A 15,712-nucleotide genomic window follows, 5' to 3' on the forward strand; every position below is an offset into this window, starting at 1 on the left:
GAACTGATGGGTGACATTCAGTCACTCAAAAGACTGAAATCAGAGAAAGACAAATCTATAAAAGTTTTGGAATGTCATGCCTATGTACTAGTTGGGCGTTGTTATATATGTCTACCTGTACGGCTTTGTATGCCTCAAAGCAGGCCTACACTACTGTGTTTCAGGGTCAATTGTAAAAAGCAATATAATTCATCAATCGCTCTCTCTCTTCATCATGGTTTCATATAATCTTAAACTACCTGGCAAAAGCCTACTGATAGCTCACTTGAATTTATGTGGTTTAAGAAATAAAACCCTGATTTATGTATGATAATGAAGTCTAATGATATACACATTATGGCAATATCTGAAACCCATCTTGACTCCTCTTTTGAGGATGTTGAATTAGCTGTCGATGGATACACAATCTGTAGGAAGGATAGAACAAGATATGGTGGAGGTGTAGCTCTGTATGTGCAGAGTCACATTCATGTGAAAGTAAGACATGATTTAATGTTGGCTGATATTGAGTCCCTGTGGATCCAGGTTCACCTGCCACAGACTAAACCCATATTGGTTGGGTGCTTCTATAGACCACCTAGTGCCGATATAAAATACCTAGATTTAATATGCAAGATTTTGGATGAATCTAGTGATTAGAACATGATTGCAATAAGGAGGAAGACCAAGCTCTCCAAAGCTATGTGACTATACATAAAAGGTCTTATAATTATTTTAATGAGGTAACATTTAAAGATGATGTGAAATATGTAAACTGGGAAACTGTGTGTATTGAGGAGGATCCTGAAGCTGCTTTGAGCACATTCATGAAGTTATTTTTGCAAATTGCAGATAAGCATGCTCCTGTCAGGAAAACAACTGTCAGGGCAAATTGCGCCCCCTGGTTAGGGAATGAGCTCAAAGCACTTATGAAGCACCGTAACCAGGCTAAAAAGTTGGCGGACTCTTCTGGTCTACTTTCTGATGAGATGATCTATCGTAAATTAAGAAACCGTGTAACTAAAATAAATAGAGGCAATAAAAAGGTATATTAACAGACAAAGATCTATGACTTTAGACATGATGGAAAACAATTGTGGAACATTTTAAATCAAATAATGGGAAGATCAGCATCATGTAAAACAAATTTGTTTATAGAAGTTGATGAAGCTTACCTGACTAAGCCAATGGAAATTGCCACATATTTTAATAATTACTTCACAAACAAGGTGGAAAATCTGAGAGTAAATATGACGCCTTCTGATGGCTCCTCCTCATGCACATGAATTGAAAATCATATAATGAAGGGTAAAAGCTGCAGGTTCGATTTTGTACCAGTGAGTAGTTCTGATATTGAGAAATTGTTGTCATCACTGCCATCTGATAAACCTGCTGGGACGGACATGCTAGATGGCAAATTGTTTCGGCATGCCATGTATCAACTCCGATTTGTCATATATTTAATAAGTCATTAAGATATGGAGTCTGTCCTGTGGTTTGGAAGGAGGCCAAGGTTATCCCTCTACCCAAGGACAAAAACAAAGATTTTACTGGTAAAAACAGTAGACCAATAAGCATACTTTCTGTTCTTAGTAAATTGATGGAAAAAGTTGTTTTCAAACAAATTCAAGATTACTTTACCTAGAACAAACTGATGTCATGTTCCCAGCATGCTTACAGGCAAGGTCACTCAACATCTACTGCTCTAGCTCAGCTGACTGATGACTGGCTGTCACAAATAGGTGTCAAGAAGATGGTTGGTACTGTACTGGTTGACTTTAGTGCGGCATTCGATGTCGTAGATCACAACATAATGATCTCCAAACTGAGAAAATATGGTTTTAATAGTATGTCACTTTCTTGGATGTTGAGTATGTATCAGGAAGATCACAGAGAGTGTGTTTTAATGGTAGCCTATCTGAACGCAAGTACAATTACTGCGGCGTGCCTCAAGGAAGCTGCATAGGTCCTTTACTTTTTATTATTTTTACTAATGACCTTCCCTGTGTTACAACAAACACCAATATGGTTACGTATGCAGATGACACAACTCTGTACAGTACTGCCTCTACCTTAAATGACCTACAAAATAACTTAAATCAGGACCTGGAGAGAGTGTCACGCTGGGTAAATGAGACTAAACTTGTTGTGAATATTGACAAAACAAAAAGCATTCTGTTTGGTTTCAGGCATATGCTTGTTGATGACCCTCAGCTTCATATTTCAATGTCAGATATACCTATTGAGCAGGTTAAAAAAGCAAAACTGCTTGGTGTGTTATTAGACAGCCAACTGTCATGGTCCGATCATACTGATGGTATTTTAATGAAAATAGGAAGAGGTTTAGCCATAGTCAGGAAGTGCTCCACCTACTTGACATCCTCAACAATAAGTCAAGTCATTCAGTCCTTGGTTTTCTGTCATCTTCATTACTGTCCTATAATGTGGTCCGCTACGACTAAGTCTGACCTGAACAAACTGCAACTTGTTCAGAACAGAGCGGCTAGACTGGTACTTAAATGTTCTTTGCGCACTAATATTTCATTTATGCATTCACGCCTGTCCTGGTTGTCTGTTGAACAAAATATGCATTGTAGTCTCCTTATGTTCTTTAGAACTATCATGTTGGATCAATCAACAGATTACTTTTACAAACAGTTTTTAAAATCAACTAACACACATATTCATGACACTAGGAATGCCAGCAATGGCTATTTGGCACTTCCTGCTCCCTGGACCAATCTCCTCAAACATACAGTCATGTATAGATGTACATCATTCTGGAATGGGCTGCCATCTCACATTAATCTCTCACAAAGTAAATTGTCATTCAAGACAACTTTGAAGATACACCTATTGCAGCTGCCCACATGACGTGAATTTTTAATACTGGGTTTAACTAGCTTTTTTATCTTATGTTGTATTTTTCTTTTGTATAATGTTTGGTAATGCATGTATTCTTTGTATTTTTATTTCGTATGCTCCTATATGGACCCCAGGAAGACTAGCAGTCGCCTTGGCGTCAGCTAATGGGGATCCATTCAATAAACAATAAACAATAACTAATAGTGGCACACCACCACGGCAAGATCATAGCCGCCACACCTTGAAAATCGGGTTTTTTACGTGAAAACAAATGAAAGTAATACAATGTGTTGTAGTCTCAGTAGAAGTAAAAAGTCTGATGCTATTTCTAACTTTTATTGCCAATCTTATGCTAACAACCAGCCCAATTTCAACACATTCCACCTCCCGTGCAAACACTTTCGTCTCTGTGCTTCCTCATTCTCCGCCAAACCACTTTCAGGCATCGAGGTTGTAAATTGCCTGGAGTGGGGCCAGAATGTCTGCGATGTGGACGCAATTTTAATATATCCCAGATATCCCCACGGACGGCGATTTACAAAATGTGCAATTATTAAGAGGACAGTGGTGGCTTTTAATGGCTTTTAAGGAGTGTGACATCATGCTCGCTGCAGCTCTTTTTGTTGGGGACATCGAGGGACAGAAGTAGTCTATAAACATGAGTACATTTTATAGCAACACTAGAAAAAGATACTATATTTTTTTTGCCAGCCTTTTTAATGAAGACTCACTAAAAGTCTCTTGACATTCTAAAGTACATTGTACAAAAAAGCAGCAACAATTCAAAATATAAAAAAACGATATGATATAAAAATATATGGTAATACTAATTTATAATAACGCAGATTTGTTTTTAAACGTATGTACACATTTTTTGAGCCCTTTTAAAGAAAATCATGTCATCATAACAAATTATGCAAATTTTACGACGACATCATGGTGACCACAGCCCCAACCGCCACATATATCTTGGCAATCTGGAACAGTGTTTTTCAACCTTTTTTGAGCCAAGGCACATTTTTTGCGTTGAAAAAATCCGGAGGCACACCAACAGCAGAAATCATTAAAAAAACTAAACTCAGTTGACAGTAAAAAGTTGTTGTCGCAATTGTTGGATATGACTTTAAACCATCACCAACCATGCATCAATATAGCTCTTATCTCAAATTAGGTGTACTGTCACAACCTGTCACATCACATCCTGACTTATTTTGAGTTTTTTTGCTGTTTTCCTGTGTGTAGTGTTTTAGTTCTTGTCTTGCGCTCCTATTTTGGTGGCTTTTTCTCTTGTTTTGGTATTTTCCTGTAGCAGTTTCATGTCTTCCTTTGAGCGATATTTCCCGCATGTACTTTGTTTTAGCAATCAAGAATATTTCAGTTGTTTTTAATCCTTCTTTGTGGGGACATTGTTGATTGTCATGTCATGTTCGGATGTACTTTGTGGACGCCGTCTTTGCTCCACAGTAAGTCTTTGCTGTCGTCCAGCATTCTGTTTTTGTTTACTTTGCAGCCAGTTCAGTTTTAGTTTCATTCTGCATAGCCATCCCTAAGCTTCAATGCCTTTTCTTAGGGGCACTCACCTTTTGTTTATTTTTGGTTTAAGCATTAGACACCTTTTTACCTGCACCCTGCTTTTGTTTAGTTATTTTGCACTTTTGAGTTTATTATTAATGTTGCATCTAATAAAAGTGAGTAATTAAATAATTAAAAAAATAATACTGTGTTTTTGTTGAATTACAGTTGTGATCAAAAATGTAATTATTTAATGATTCTGAAAATGTTAGGTATGAACAATGGCAGGAACAACACTGCCCTTGCAACTATTTGATATTAGATCGATACCCAAATTTATAGTATCACCCAAAACTAATATAAAGCATCTAAACAACAGAATAAGTTCTTATTACATTTCAACATAAGTGTAAATAAAACGATTTCGCAACAGAAAGTAACCCAATATTAACAGTAAATTAGCAATTAAATTAATAATAATTTTTAGAAAATAATAGATGACATAATATGTTATCGCGTACAGCAAAATTAGGAGCCTTTGTAACCTTTTTTCAAATGAATCTATTGTCATTTACATGCCAAATAATATACACACATATATACAGTCGTGGTCAAAAGTGTACATACACTTCTAAAGAACATAATGTCATGGCTGTCTTGAGTTTCCAATAATTTACACAGGCCCAGAACAGAATACTACCACCACCATGCTTGACGGTAGGAGTGGTGTTCCTGGGATTAAAGGCATCACCTTTTCTCCTCCAAACATATTGCTGGGTATTGGGGCCAAACAGCTCAATTTTTATTTCATCTGACATCAAATGGACAAAGATAAGACCTTATGGAGGAAAGTTCTGTGGTCAGATGAAACAAAAATTTAGCTGTTTGGCCACAATACCCAGCAATATGTTTGGAGGAGAAAAGGTGAGGTCTTTAATCCCAGGAACACCATCCCTACCGTCAAGCATGGTGGTGGTAGTATTATGCTCTGGACCTTTTTTGCTGCCAATGGAACTGGTGCTTTACAGAGAGTAAATGGGACAATGAAAAAGGAGGATTACCTCCAAACTCTTCAGGACAACCTAAAATCATCAGCCCGAAGGTTGGGCCTTGGGCTCAGTTGGGTGTTCCAACAGAACAATGGCTCCAAACACACGTCAAAAGTGGTAAAAGAATGGCTAAATCAGGCTAGAATTAAGGTTTTAGAATGGCCTTCCCAAAAGTCCTGACTTAAACGTGTGGACAATGCTGAAGAAACAAGTCCATGTTAGAAAACCAACAAATTTCAATGAACTGCACCAATTTTGTCAAGAGTGGTCAAAAATTCAACCAGAAGCTGGGCTACCAAAAGCGCCTTATTGCAGTGAAACTTGCCAAGGGACATATAACCAAATATTAACATTGCTGTATGTATACTTTTGACCCAGCAGATTTGCTCACATTTTCAGTAGACACGTAATTAATTCATAAAATAACCAAACTTCATGAAAGTTTTTTGTGACCAACAAGTATGTGCTCCAATCACTCTATCACAAAAAAATAAGAGTTGTAGAAATTATTGGAAACTCAAAACAGCCATGACATTATGTTCTTTACAAGTATATGTAAACTTTTGACCACGACTGTATATATATATATATATATATATATATATATATATATATATATATATATATATATATATATATATATATATATATATATATGTATATGTAGGAGGCCACGGGGAAGACCCAGGACACGTTGGGAAGACTACGTCTCCCAGCTGGCCTGGGAACGCCTCCGGATCCCCCGGGAGGAGCTGGACGAGAAGTGGCTGGGGAGAGGGAAGTCTGGGCTTCCCTGCTTAGGCTGCTGCCCCCGCGACCCGACCTCGGATAAGCGGGGAAGATGGATGGATGGATATATATATATATATATATATATATATATATATATATATATATATATATATATATATATATATATATATATATATATATGTATGTATGTATGTATGTATGTATGTATGTATGTATGTATGTATGTATGTATGTGTATGTATGTATGTATGTATGTATGCATGTATGTATGTATGTATGTATGTATGTATGTATGTATATATATATATATATATATATATTAATTAGGCCATATTGCCCATCCCTAATACAGACTAATTTTAAGGACACAGCAACCCATTCTAGACTGGCAGTGAGCCATGAGACTTACAATGCAGATTAAAAGCAGCTACAAGAAGCAGTATTGCTGTCACTTATGGAAACACTGCTTCAACAGATGGCCAGAGTTATTTCAGGGTAACCCGGCCCACATGCATGCACACTGCACAGCCATCCTCCCTCAGGTCAGGACACTGACAGAACTCAGGAGCACAATACACTTTCTTCCACTCTTTGATCAGACAGGTAAACTTGCAGGAACTTGAATATATGACATCTTGGTCAAGTGTACTAATTCTTGACTTGTTCTTTTCATAAGCATTTGACTCACGCATCATTAATGAGCTGTGAGCTAATTGGTTTCTAAATACCGTACATTTCTGTGTCTATTTCCAGGGTGGACAAGACATTCTCCAAGGCAAGAAGCATATGGTGAGTTCTGTTTCCTGCACAATTATTCTGGCCGACAATGTGTTAGTCAGCTATAATCTCGCAATTTACGATGCTGGTTGCTAAACGTGTGAATGAGCCCACTGAGTTGAGCATAAGGAAGATGAATGAAGGAGGTAGAGCAGATGGGCAGAAGTGGGGAAACAGTCTGGGTGTGTTTGCAGCCCTCTCTGCAGGTGCTGGCACGGCTCTGTCTGCAAGGATGGAGGGCTGCAGTGTGTGGCATGATGGCGGCAGGCGAGACATGAGCATGTACTATAAATATGTAAGAATTTAGATGCCTATGTGCAAACAAAACGTATGAAGTGTAAGGATCTAGGAAGGAAAACAAAAAAGTTGGACAAAAGCTCGCCCAAGGCAGTGTTTTTCAACCTTTTTTTTTCATTGAAAATATCCGGAGGCATACCACCAACAGAAATAATTAAAAAAAAGAAACTCAGTTGACAGTAAAAAGTTGTTGTCGCAATTGTTGGATATGACTTTAAACCATCACCAACCATGCATCAATATAGCTCTTGTCTCAAAGTAGGTGTACTGTCACGACCTGTCACATCACGCCGTGACTTATTTTGAGTTTATTGCAGTTTTCCTGTGTGTAGTGTTTTAGTTCTTGTCTTGCGCTCCTATTTTGGTGTCTTTTTCTCCTTTTTTTTGTATTTTCCTGTTGCAGTTTCATGTCTTCCTTTGAGCGATATTTCCCGCATCTACTTTGTTTTAGCAATCAAGAATATTTCATTTGTTTTTAATCCTTCTTTGTGGGGACATTGTTGATTGTCATGTCATGTTCGGATGTACTTTGTGGACGCCGTCTTTGCTCAACAGTAAGTCTTTGCTGTCGTCCAGCATTCTGTTTTTGTTTACTTTGCAGCCAGTTCAGTTTTAGTTTCGTTCTGCGTAGCCATCCCTAAGCTTCAATGCCTTTTCTTAGGGGCACTCACCTTTTGTTTATTTTTGGTTTGAGCATTAGACACCTTTTTACCTGCACGCTGCCTCCCGCTGTCGTCTGCATATTGGCATCATGACAAACCATTGTCGTCTCACACGACGTGTTCCCGACATCTACAAAGCAATTAGGTACTTGCTGCCACCTACTGATATGGAAGAGTATTACACGGTTACGCTGCCAAGCTCTAGGCAGCACCGACACTCAAAAACGGCACATTATTTGCAGATTATAATTACTGGTTTGCAGAAAATATTTTTAACCCAAATAGGTGAAATTAGATAATGTCCCACGGCGCACCAGACTGTATCTCACGGCACACTAGTGTGCCGCGGCACAGTGGTTGAAAATCACTGGTCTAAGGAGCACAAAGCAGGTACACAATTTTGAACCAAAACAGTATGAGCTTTTGAGTGTTTCAGTCTAACAGTTTGCTTATCTATTTGGAAGATATTTCCCACAGACTGGACTGATAGACATCATATCATAAAGAACAGGTGGGTGAAAGCAGCAGTAACCATTTCACAAACTCTCAGTGAGAATTCTCTCCTCCCCACAGTTCTATTGAGGCCGCGTTAAGCCCAGAGACAGAGGTTAAATAAAAGCTTTCCACACGCTGGGAGCTAAAGCCAAAATCCATCTTAAGTTAATGAAAGTTGGACATGATGTGGTTTTAAATGAGATAGTGAGCTAAGGCCACATCACATCCCTGCAAAATGTTCAAATTTTATAAATCAGAAAGTCTCCTCAATTCTCGATTCTTTTAGTTTTTGGTCATGACTATCATTATTCATTGATGTAATTCAAAAACTCTAATGATCGTGACAGCTGTTAACTATATACGTATAAATATTAGATAAATATTTGTTAGGGCGGTAACGATATCAAGATTCCAAGGTATTATCACGGTATGAAAGTGGAACTGCACTTTTTATGGTTTTTGCCTATCGTTCACAACCATTATGAGAGACAAGAACACACAAGTCTTTGTTTGGAGGGGGGGTGGGGTATGTATAATATTCACCCTATTTTGGTCATTTTAAGCATTGCCGGAACTAATTAAGATGACTATTTTTGGACAAATGAAGATTCACAGCCTTATCTTTTTGAAGCTGAATATACGGAACTGCTGCTTATAGAAGCGAGCACGAAGAAGAGGGTGAAACGTGGGAGCAGACGAAAGCCAAGAGAGTGAGGTTGGCTTGACTTTGACGCTGTAAATGTGGAACTTGGAGCCAAGCTTTTTCAACATATATGGAGTGCTTACCCAAAGTCAATCCCAAAAAATGTCCAGCTGGACCAAACAGACAACTGCCCACGAGTGAGTCACTTTAATATTGATCATGATATTAAAAACTATGCAGCATGTCATGGTTTTATTACAAGGACAGTACATACGCTGTCTGGGTAGCTGTGTAGAAACAAAACATAAAATGTGGGCTAATACTTTACAGATACTGCAATACGATTGTTCATGTTTGTCAGTCATTACAGATTGGTGTCCTATCACATTCTGTTGTGCATTAGGATTCAGCTGGTGATGTAAAAGCTAGCGTATCTCTCGGCGTAGCTAGCTTACGGCTAATACCGTAGCACGCCGATGGGTACGCTAGAAAAATTGTTATTTAGTGTTTCCTCTGACAATAACAATGTCGCTACAGTTTGGTTATTATACAGTTACGGAACGTAAATTAAGTATTGTTGCTGTTTTTTTTAATGCATTATTTAGGCTGACCATATTCTGAAATCCCAAAAAGAGGACAAATATATGCGTGCCGAGGCGGGCAGCACGCCAAGGCCGGGACTAGGTGAACATTTGCCAATGATACTTGAACTTGCTTTATAAATAATATATGTATTTAAATACAGCATTTTTTCTCCTCTGTTGACAGCGGTGTTGGCGCTAGGAATTTTCAAAATGGGGTCCCAGGGACCCCATCAAGTCATAAAAATGGGGTCCCACAGTAAATTTTTGGGGTCCCACTTTTTTGTAAGCGTTTTGAAAAAACATTATAAACATATGCATTATCCTGTTATATCTCACATTCTATATTGTGTTTTGGAAAAAGGTTGTCATAAATGTTACTTAATTCATTAAAAAAAATTATAAAAAAAGAAAACTAATGTGTAAGCATATGTAAATGGATTCAGTTATAAACATTCGTTCACTTTCTTCTTTCCTTCATAGATCTGAACTTTACTGCTGCTGGTAGTTTCTATTTAATAAGTTGTAGGTGTATTTATTTCAGTATAAAAGTGTAAAAAGTGTTTTGGTTGGGTCATGAAATGATGATAATGGTGGGCCAGGCAGGGCATACATACATTTTATATTTAACGCTTAAATCTCTGGATTCTACATTAACTTCAGATCTATTCCTCATTTCAAAATGTTTTAGGTTTTTTTATGTTGTTTTTTTGTTTGTTTGTTTTCCGCCCTTTTTTGTCAAACAAAACTATGTTTTTAATGGCAAACACACAAAATATGCAAAATCTTCCACCAAAGATATTTTTCAAAGTGGAATATTTGATGTGAAGGAATTGGAACCTTGGATAGGTCAATAATTCATAGTAACATTGATTTTGATTCAATATTATGTTTTGAGCAATAACCGTTTGAAAGAAGAAAAAAAACCAGCTTTGTTTTATTAGTCAACATTGCAACTTTTTCTAAATTACATTTCACCTTATAAGCTTTTTTATTTGACCTTTGTTATGTTTTTGTTTATTTTAATAGTATTTTTAGAATGTGCCGTGGGCCTTTAAAACATTAACTGTTGGCTGCAAATGGCCTCCGGGGCACACTTTTGACACCCCTGCTGTAGATAATAAAAAATTAAATCTGATAAATCTATCGATAAAAAGCAGAGCCTGGCGACGCAATTTTTTGTGGTCCCCTTTATTTAGAAAAGTATCGAAAAGTACCGAAAAGTATCGGAAAATTTTAGTACCGGTATCGGAACAACACTATCTACAGTATACTTTACCTACATGCCAGTACAAATAAGTCTAATTAAATATTATTTGATAATACCTTTCTGACATCCAACATGATGTATGTTGAAACAGTCCAGTAATGTGATACAGCTCTTAGACAGGACGAGTACGCCGTCATATTGCAATTATGAATCTTTATGATCTTCGTGGCTCTAATCAGACTTAATCTCTATTTAATGTCAGGAACTGTTCATGTTTTGACTTGCTTACTTGAATAAATGTCAAATGGTCAACAAATGATCCTCAGTTCTCCATGGAAGGAACCTAATTGGTTGTAATCCTGTAGAGTTAAACTACCCTGATGGAAATAAATACATGAAGAGGGTGCGTGTGGATGCAATGTTTTGTTGAGGGGTCTGCCTTTCTCTTTCTCTGACACACACACACACACACACACACACACACACACACACACACACACACACACACACACACACACACACACACACACGGATACGAAGAGCACTCACTGTCCCTCGAGCATGATGGATTATTGTGGCCGGCTGTCCATTGTATAACTCCCTTGCCTGTTTTTAAAAACAAGCTGCCCACTGGTCCCACTGGGCTATCTACCACTGACCTTCATGTCGGACAGGCACGCAAGACCACAGGGTTTGTTGTGCTAGAAGGGATGAATTCTAAGCCCATGCTATATATCTTGACATTCATTGAAGAGTCATTTCTTGAGGAAAAAAAAAGATCTCAAAAGCAGGCAATTTATACCACAGGTAGCTCACACTCTAAAGATCTATCTTTGCTCTACACGATTTGCTTGCGACAGGAGAGCAATTGCAAAAACTAAACCTATGAATTCCATGTTTTTAACAAACTGCCCGACAATACAGAAAATTCATTTTCCTCTTCTTCTTCTTCGTCTTCTTCTTTTCCTTTTTCAAAAAGTCTTCAATAATGTTGATTTATTATATTTATATAGTATTTCTATTTAAGTGTGTATGGATCCACTCCATCACATTCATCCATTTTTTTATGGCTTGTATATTCTCCACTAAACCTTTAAAGGTGTCATATTATGTTATTTTTCTACATGTAAAACAATTGCTTGTGGTCTACACATTGGCGTTGTTAGGCCTATTTTAGGGGGGGCTCAAGCCCCCCTAAAATATTCTTAAGCCCCCCTAAATAATTTGGTGTTTTTTTTTGTTTTTTTTTACAAAAACATGCCGACATAGTCATTATAAAGTGGCCCGAATATGAGTTTAAATAAATAATCATATAACCTGTTTTATATTCACTCAGTTTCCCCTCACTTCGTAGCGTAAGGTAGAGAGCCCCTTTCGTGCGTCGGTATCCAATCCATTCCACTTGTTCATATAGAAAATGCCCACATCACTCAAATTCCAGTCCGCATTTTCTCTGCGACCTTGCTTGCGGTCCTGCAGGTGTACGAAGCACATTATCTTCCTTTACAATGAGTGAAGCTGCACGAAACCTTGTGTGTGCAATTGTAAATAATTTAGTGTTTAAGTTTTGTGTTTCTTGTAGAATCTATATAAAGTAATGTACATTAGCCTATTGTTAAAATAATGAAAAAAACATAATTAAATATATTTGTTTTATTGTATTGTTACATTAATAGCTGTTGTATTATTATAGGATGGCTTGTTAAACATTTCATAGGATTTTCAGAGGGAGGAAAAACCAAGACATTTAATATAAAATGTAAAATGAATAAATACATAAAAAGAAAAAGAAAAAAAATTGTTAAAAACCATCGTCCCGGGGAGCATTTAATTTCGTCCCGTGCATTTAAAAAAAATAATAATAATAACAATGCATCATTTCTAAGTCTTTGTTAGCCGTTTGTGAAGTTTTGTGCTTGCGCCTAACGTTCGCTCGCATCCTGTGCATCTCCTGGGGGCTAAGCCCCCCCTGTCCTTAAAAGCTCGTGACGCCCCTGGGTCTACATAACATGTAATGGTGGTTCATTGGTCATGTGTTTGCATAGATTATGTTTTACACACCATCTTCAAGTCGCTTTCTGACCGTCACTGTTGTGTACAGGGGGAAGGAGACTGCACAGACAACAGGGGCGTAGTATATAGCTCTATGTTTTATGATATATATACTATATATATAAATAACAAACACTAATATTAATCAACTAGAGCAGGGGTCGGGAACCTTTTTGGCTGAGAGAGCCATGACAGCCAAATATTTTAAAATATATTTCCGTAAGAGCCGTATAAAAAATGTTAACACTGAATACAACTAAATGCGTGCATTTTTAAGTTAGACCAACATTTTTAGAGTATAATAAGTTTATTATTATTTTTAATAACAGTGTTATTGTGAAACTAACCAATAATAAATAAAATACTTCTTACCATTAATGCGACTTCTGGTGCTGCATGGTTTTGCTGATGGCTTTGTAGTCTGATTGATACGTGGTTATTTTTAACACTGTAATTACCAGCAGAATTATTCATTACTTATCGTGTTAAGCAATGTCAGCTACGATTTATCTGAGAGCCAGATGCAGTCATCAACCTATGGCTCTAGAGCCACATCTGGCTCTAGAGCCATAGGTTCCCTACCCCTGAACTAGAGAATGGCGTGTGACTAAATCCAAAAGTGTATGGTGTGTGGGAATTAACTGCTGATTGTTATCGTGAGGCGGAAGTCCAATGGGGGAAAAGCAGGCTCGAAGGTCCGTGAGACAAGCAGGTAGTCGGGGCGATAGTGAGGCGTCAGAGGTCCCTGTCCAGGCGGGAGGTCAAGATCCAAGAGGCAGCCAGGGAAGCAGAGGGAACGCGGGAAGACGAGACACACAGCTCGTAACGTGGAAACGGAGGTACGCTGCTGGAAGGGGCGACAAGTAGGAAACGAGAGAACTGAGCACAACGGGTGACAAAACACAGAGAGAAAGATTTGCATAGAGCTTGCTAGGTTCGGCTTACTCCCAGAGTAAACTCAAATCAAGGGAGAGCATCATTCAGTCACTGTGCAACAAATAGCTGGAATAAACTTCCTGAAGATGTCAGACTTCCCCCAACTCTGACTACTTTTAAAACTAGACTGAAAACTTTTATGTTCACCTTAGCTTTCAGCTAAATATTTTAACTTTTAATGTCCGCATTGTTTTTATTTTTATTGTCTGCATTTTAATTTTGCTTTTATTTTCTTTCATTTCACTTTGTTGTCTGTGAAGCACTTTGAGTCTGCCTTGTGTATGAAAAGTGCGATACAAATAAAGTTGCCTTGCCTTGCCTTGCCTTGCCGTACAGGACAGGTCCCTACGTTCTGGCACGGGATAGCAGGTTGTGTAGGCTTATGAAGGCAGGTCCTCTGATCAGTGACAGCTGCGCTGTTTGCTGGCAATTGATTGCAGCTGCTTGCTCCAGCCGGACTGACACACTCTTGGCGCGCTCCCGGAGGTGTGCTGAGCGCAGCGCACACATGAATGTGCTCTGGGGTGCGCTCGGGCCGTGACGGTCTCTTCAGGATGCACCATTTTGTGGGCGGTCTTATTTACATGCTTCCACTTCGACGGCGTCTTTTCCCTGTCAGCCATGTTGTAGTTCTTAGCGCTTCCCTAGTGAGTCTACTGACGGATGTAAGTTCGAACTATACACTACTTTTTATTAAAAATGGCAACAGCGAAGGATGCATGTGCATGTACGAGCCAGTCTGCCCCACAACAAGACAATAGAGAAAAAGAAGGAGCTTATTGACTACAATGGCAGACTTGCGCAAAGCTCTTTGGGTAAATCTTTACCATATATGTAAATATCCGCTGATGTCACACTTGGGAAAAATATCACAATTTGGGAAAATTCCAAACGGCTCGTTTGGAGGAAGTATGAAGTAAGGCAAGATTGTTTTATTGATAACTGCATTATGCCTCTGGGGTTTAAGTTCAATTTTGTTGGACTAAAGCAGAACCCAAATACGCACAAACTGGAAAGAAAAGTTGGTTTTGCAAAATGGGTCCTCTTTAAAACATGCCACAACTGTGCTGCTAAAGAGAAATAAACAGTGGCCATATTGAATGTTTGATTTCCATCAGAGCATGTGAGGTACGATGGACGGCCTCTAAGTCACATGGTTGCAACCTGGCAATTGCGGTGCATGCCTTGTGTTTGCCACAGAGCCAATCAATGAACTTGTGGGCGGTCTAAAGTAAAAACAGGCTTCAGCTGGAGCATCCGCTTTCTGCTCGGTGCAAGTTCTTGACTTGTCAATACATCGTAATGCTATTTTTTTAATATGCAAGGGACTTTTAGAGACTTACACCGCATTATTTTGCTGAACAGCCAAAGTTTGGGTCTCCTGGAAGATTTCCCAAGCTTTTATTTACAACAGGTCACAGGTAAATCTTACAGCGTTGGTAAAAGAGCAGAGAAGTCCACTGGGTCCAAGAGTCCATGGTCAAACGAGTGTTCACAAGGGTGGAGGCGAGTCCAAGGAAAAAGAAGTGATGAAGAGGGAGACGCTTGAGTTGTTTCCTTCATCGATGAGGGGAATTTTCTCAAGAAAATGTATAACTAATAACTAACTAATATTATAATTATTATTATTATCTTAGGCTAGTTCCTCCTTTTCAAGATTTTGACCTTTAACCTTAATGAGGACCTATTATGCAAAACCAACCTATCAATCAATCAATCAATCAATGTTTATTTATATAGCCCTAAATCACAAGTGTCTCAAAGGGCTGCACAAGCCACAACGACATCCGTGGTACAGAGCCCACATAAGGGCAAGGAAAAACTCACAACCCCAGTGGGACGTCGATGTGAATGACTATGAGAAACCTTGGAGAGGACCGCATATGTAGGTGACCCCCCCC

The 15,712-nt window shown here is 38.4% G+C and overlaps 1 protein-coding gene across 16 annotated transcripts in view; it reads left to right on the forward strand.

Annotated features, from left to right (window-relative positions):
* Positions 1 to 15,712, forward strand: part of rap1gapa (RAP1 GTPase activating protein a) — a 165,953-nt gene that overhangs the window by 57,064 nt on the left and 93,177 nt on the right. For all 16 annotated transcript variants that reach the window (XM_061984432.1, XM_061984543.1, XM_061984414.1 and 13 more), the window contains exon 2: positions 6,912 to 6,947. In XM_061984432.1, the coding sequence (XP_061840416.1) occupies positions 6,912 to 6,947 (36 nt within the window). The remainder of the gene's footprint in view (positions 1 to 6,911; positions 6,948 to 15,712) is intronic.

This window comes from Nerophis lumbriciformis, linkage group LG01, assembly GCF_033978685.3.
Source record: "Nerophis lumbriciformis linkage group LG01, RoL_Nlum_v2.1, whole genome shotgun sequence".
NCBI classification, from domain to species: domain Eukaryota; kingdom Metazoa; phylum Chordata; class Actinopteri; order Syngnathiformes; family Syngnathidae; genus Nerophis; species Nerophis lumbriciformis.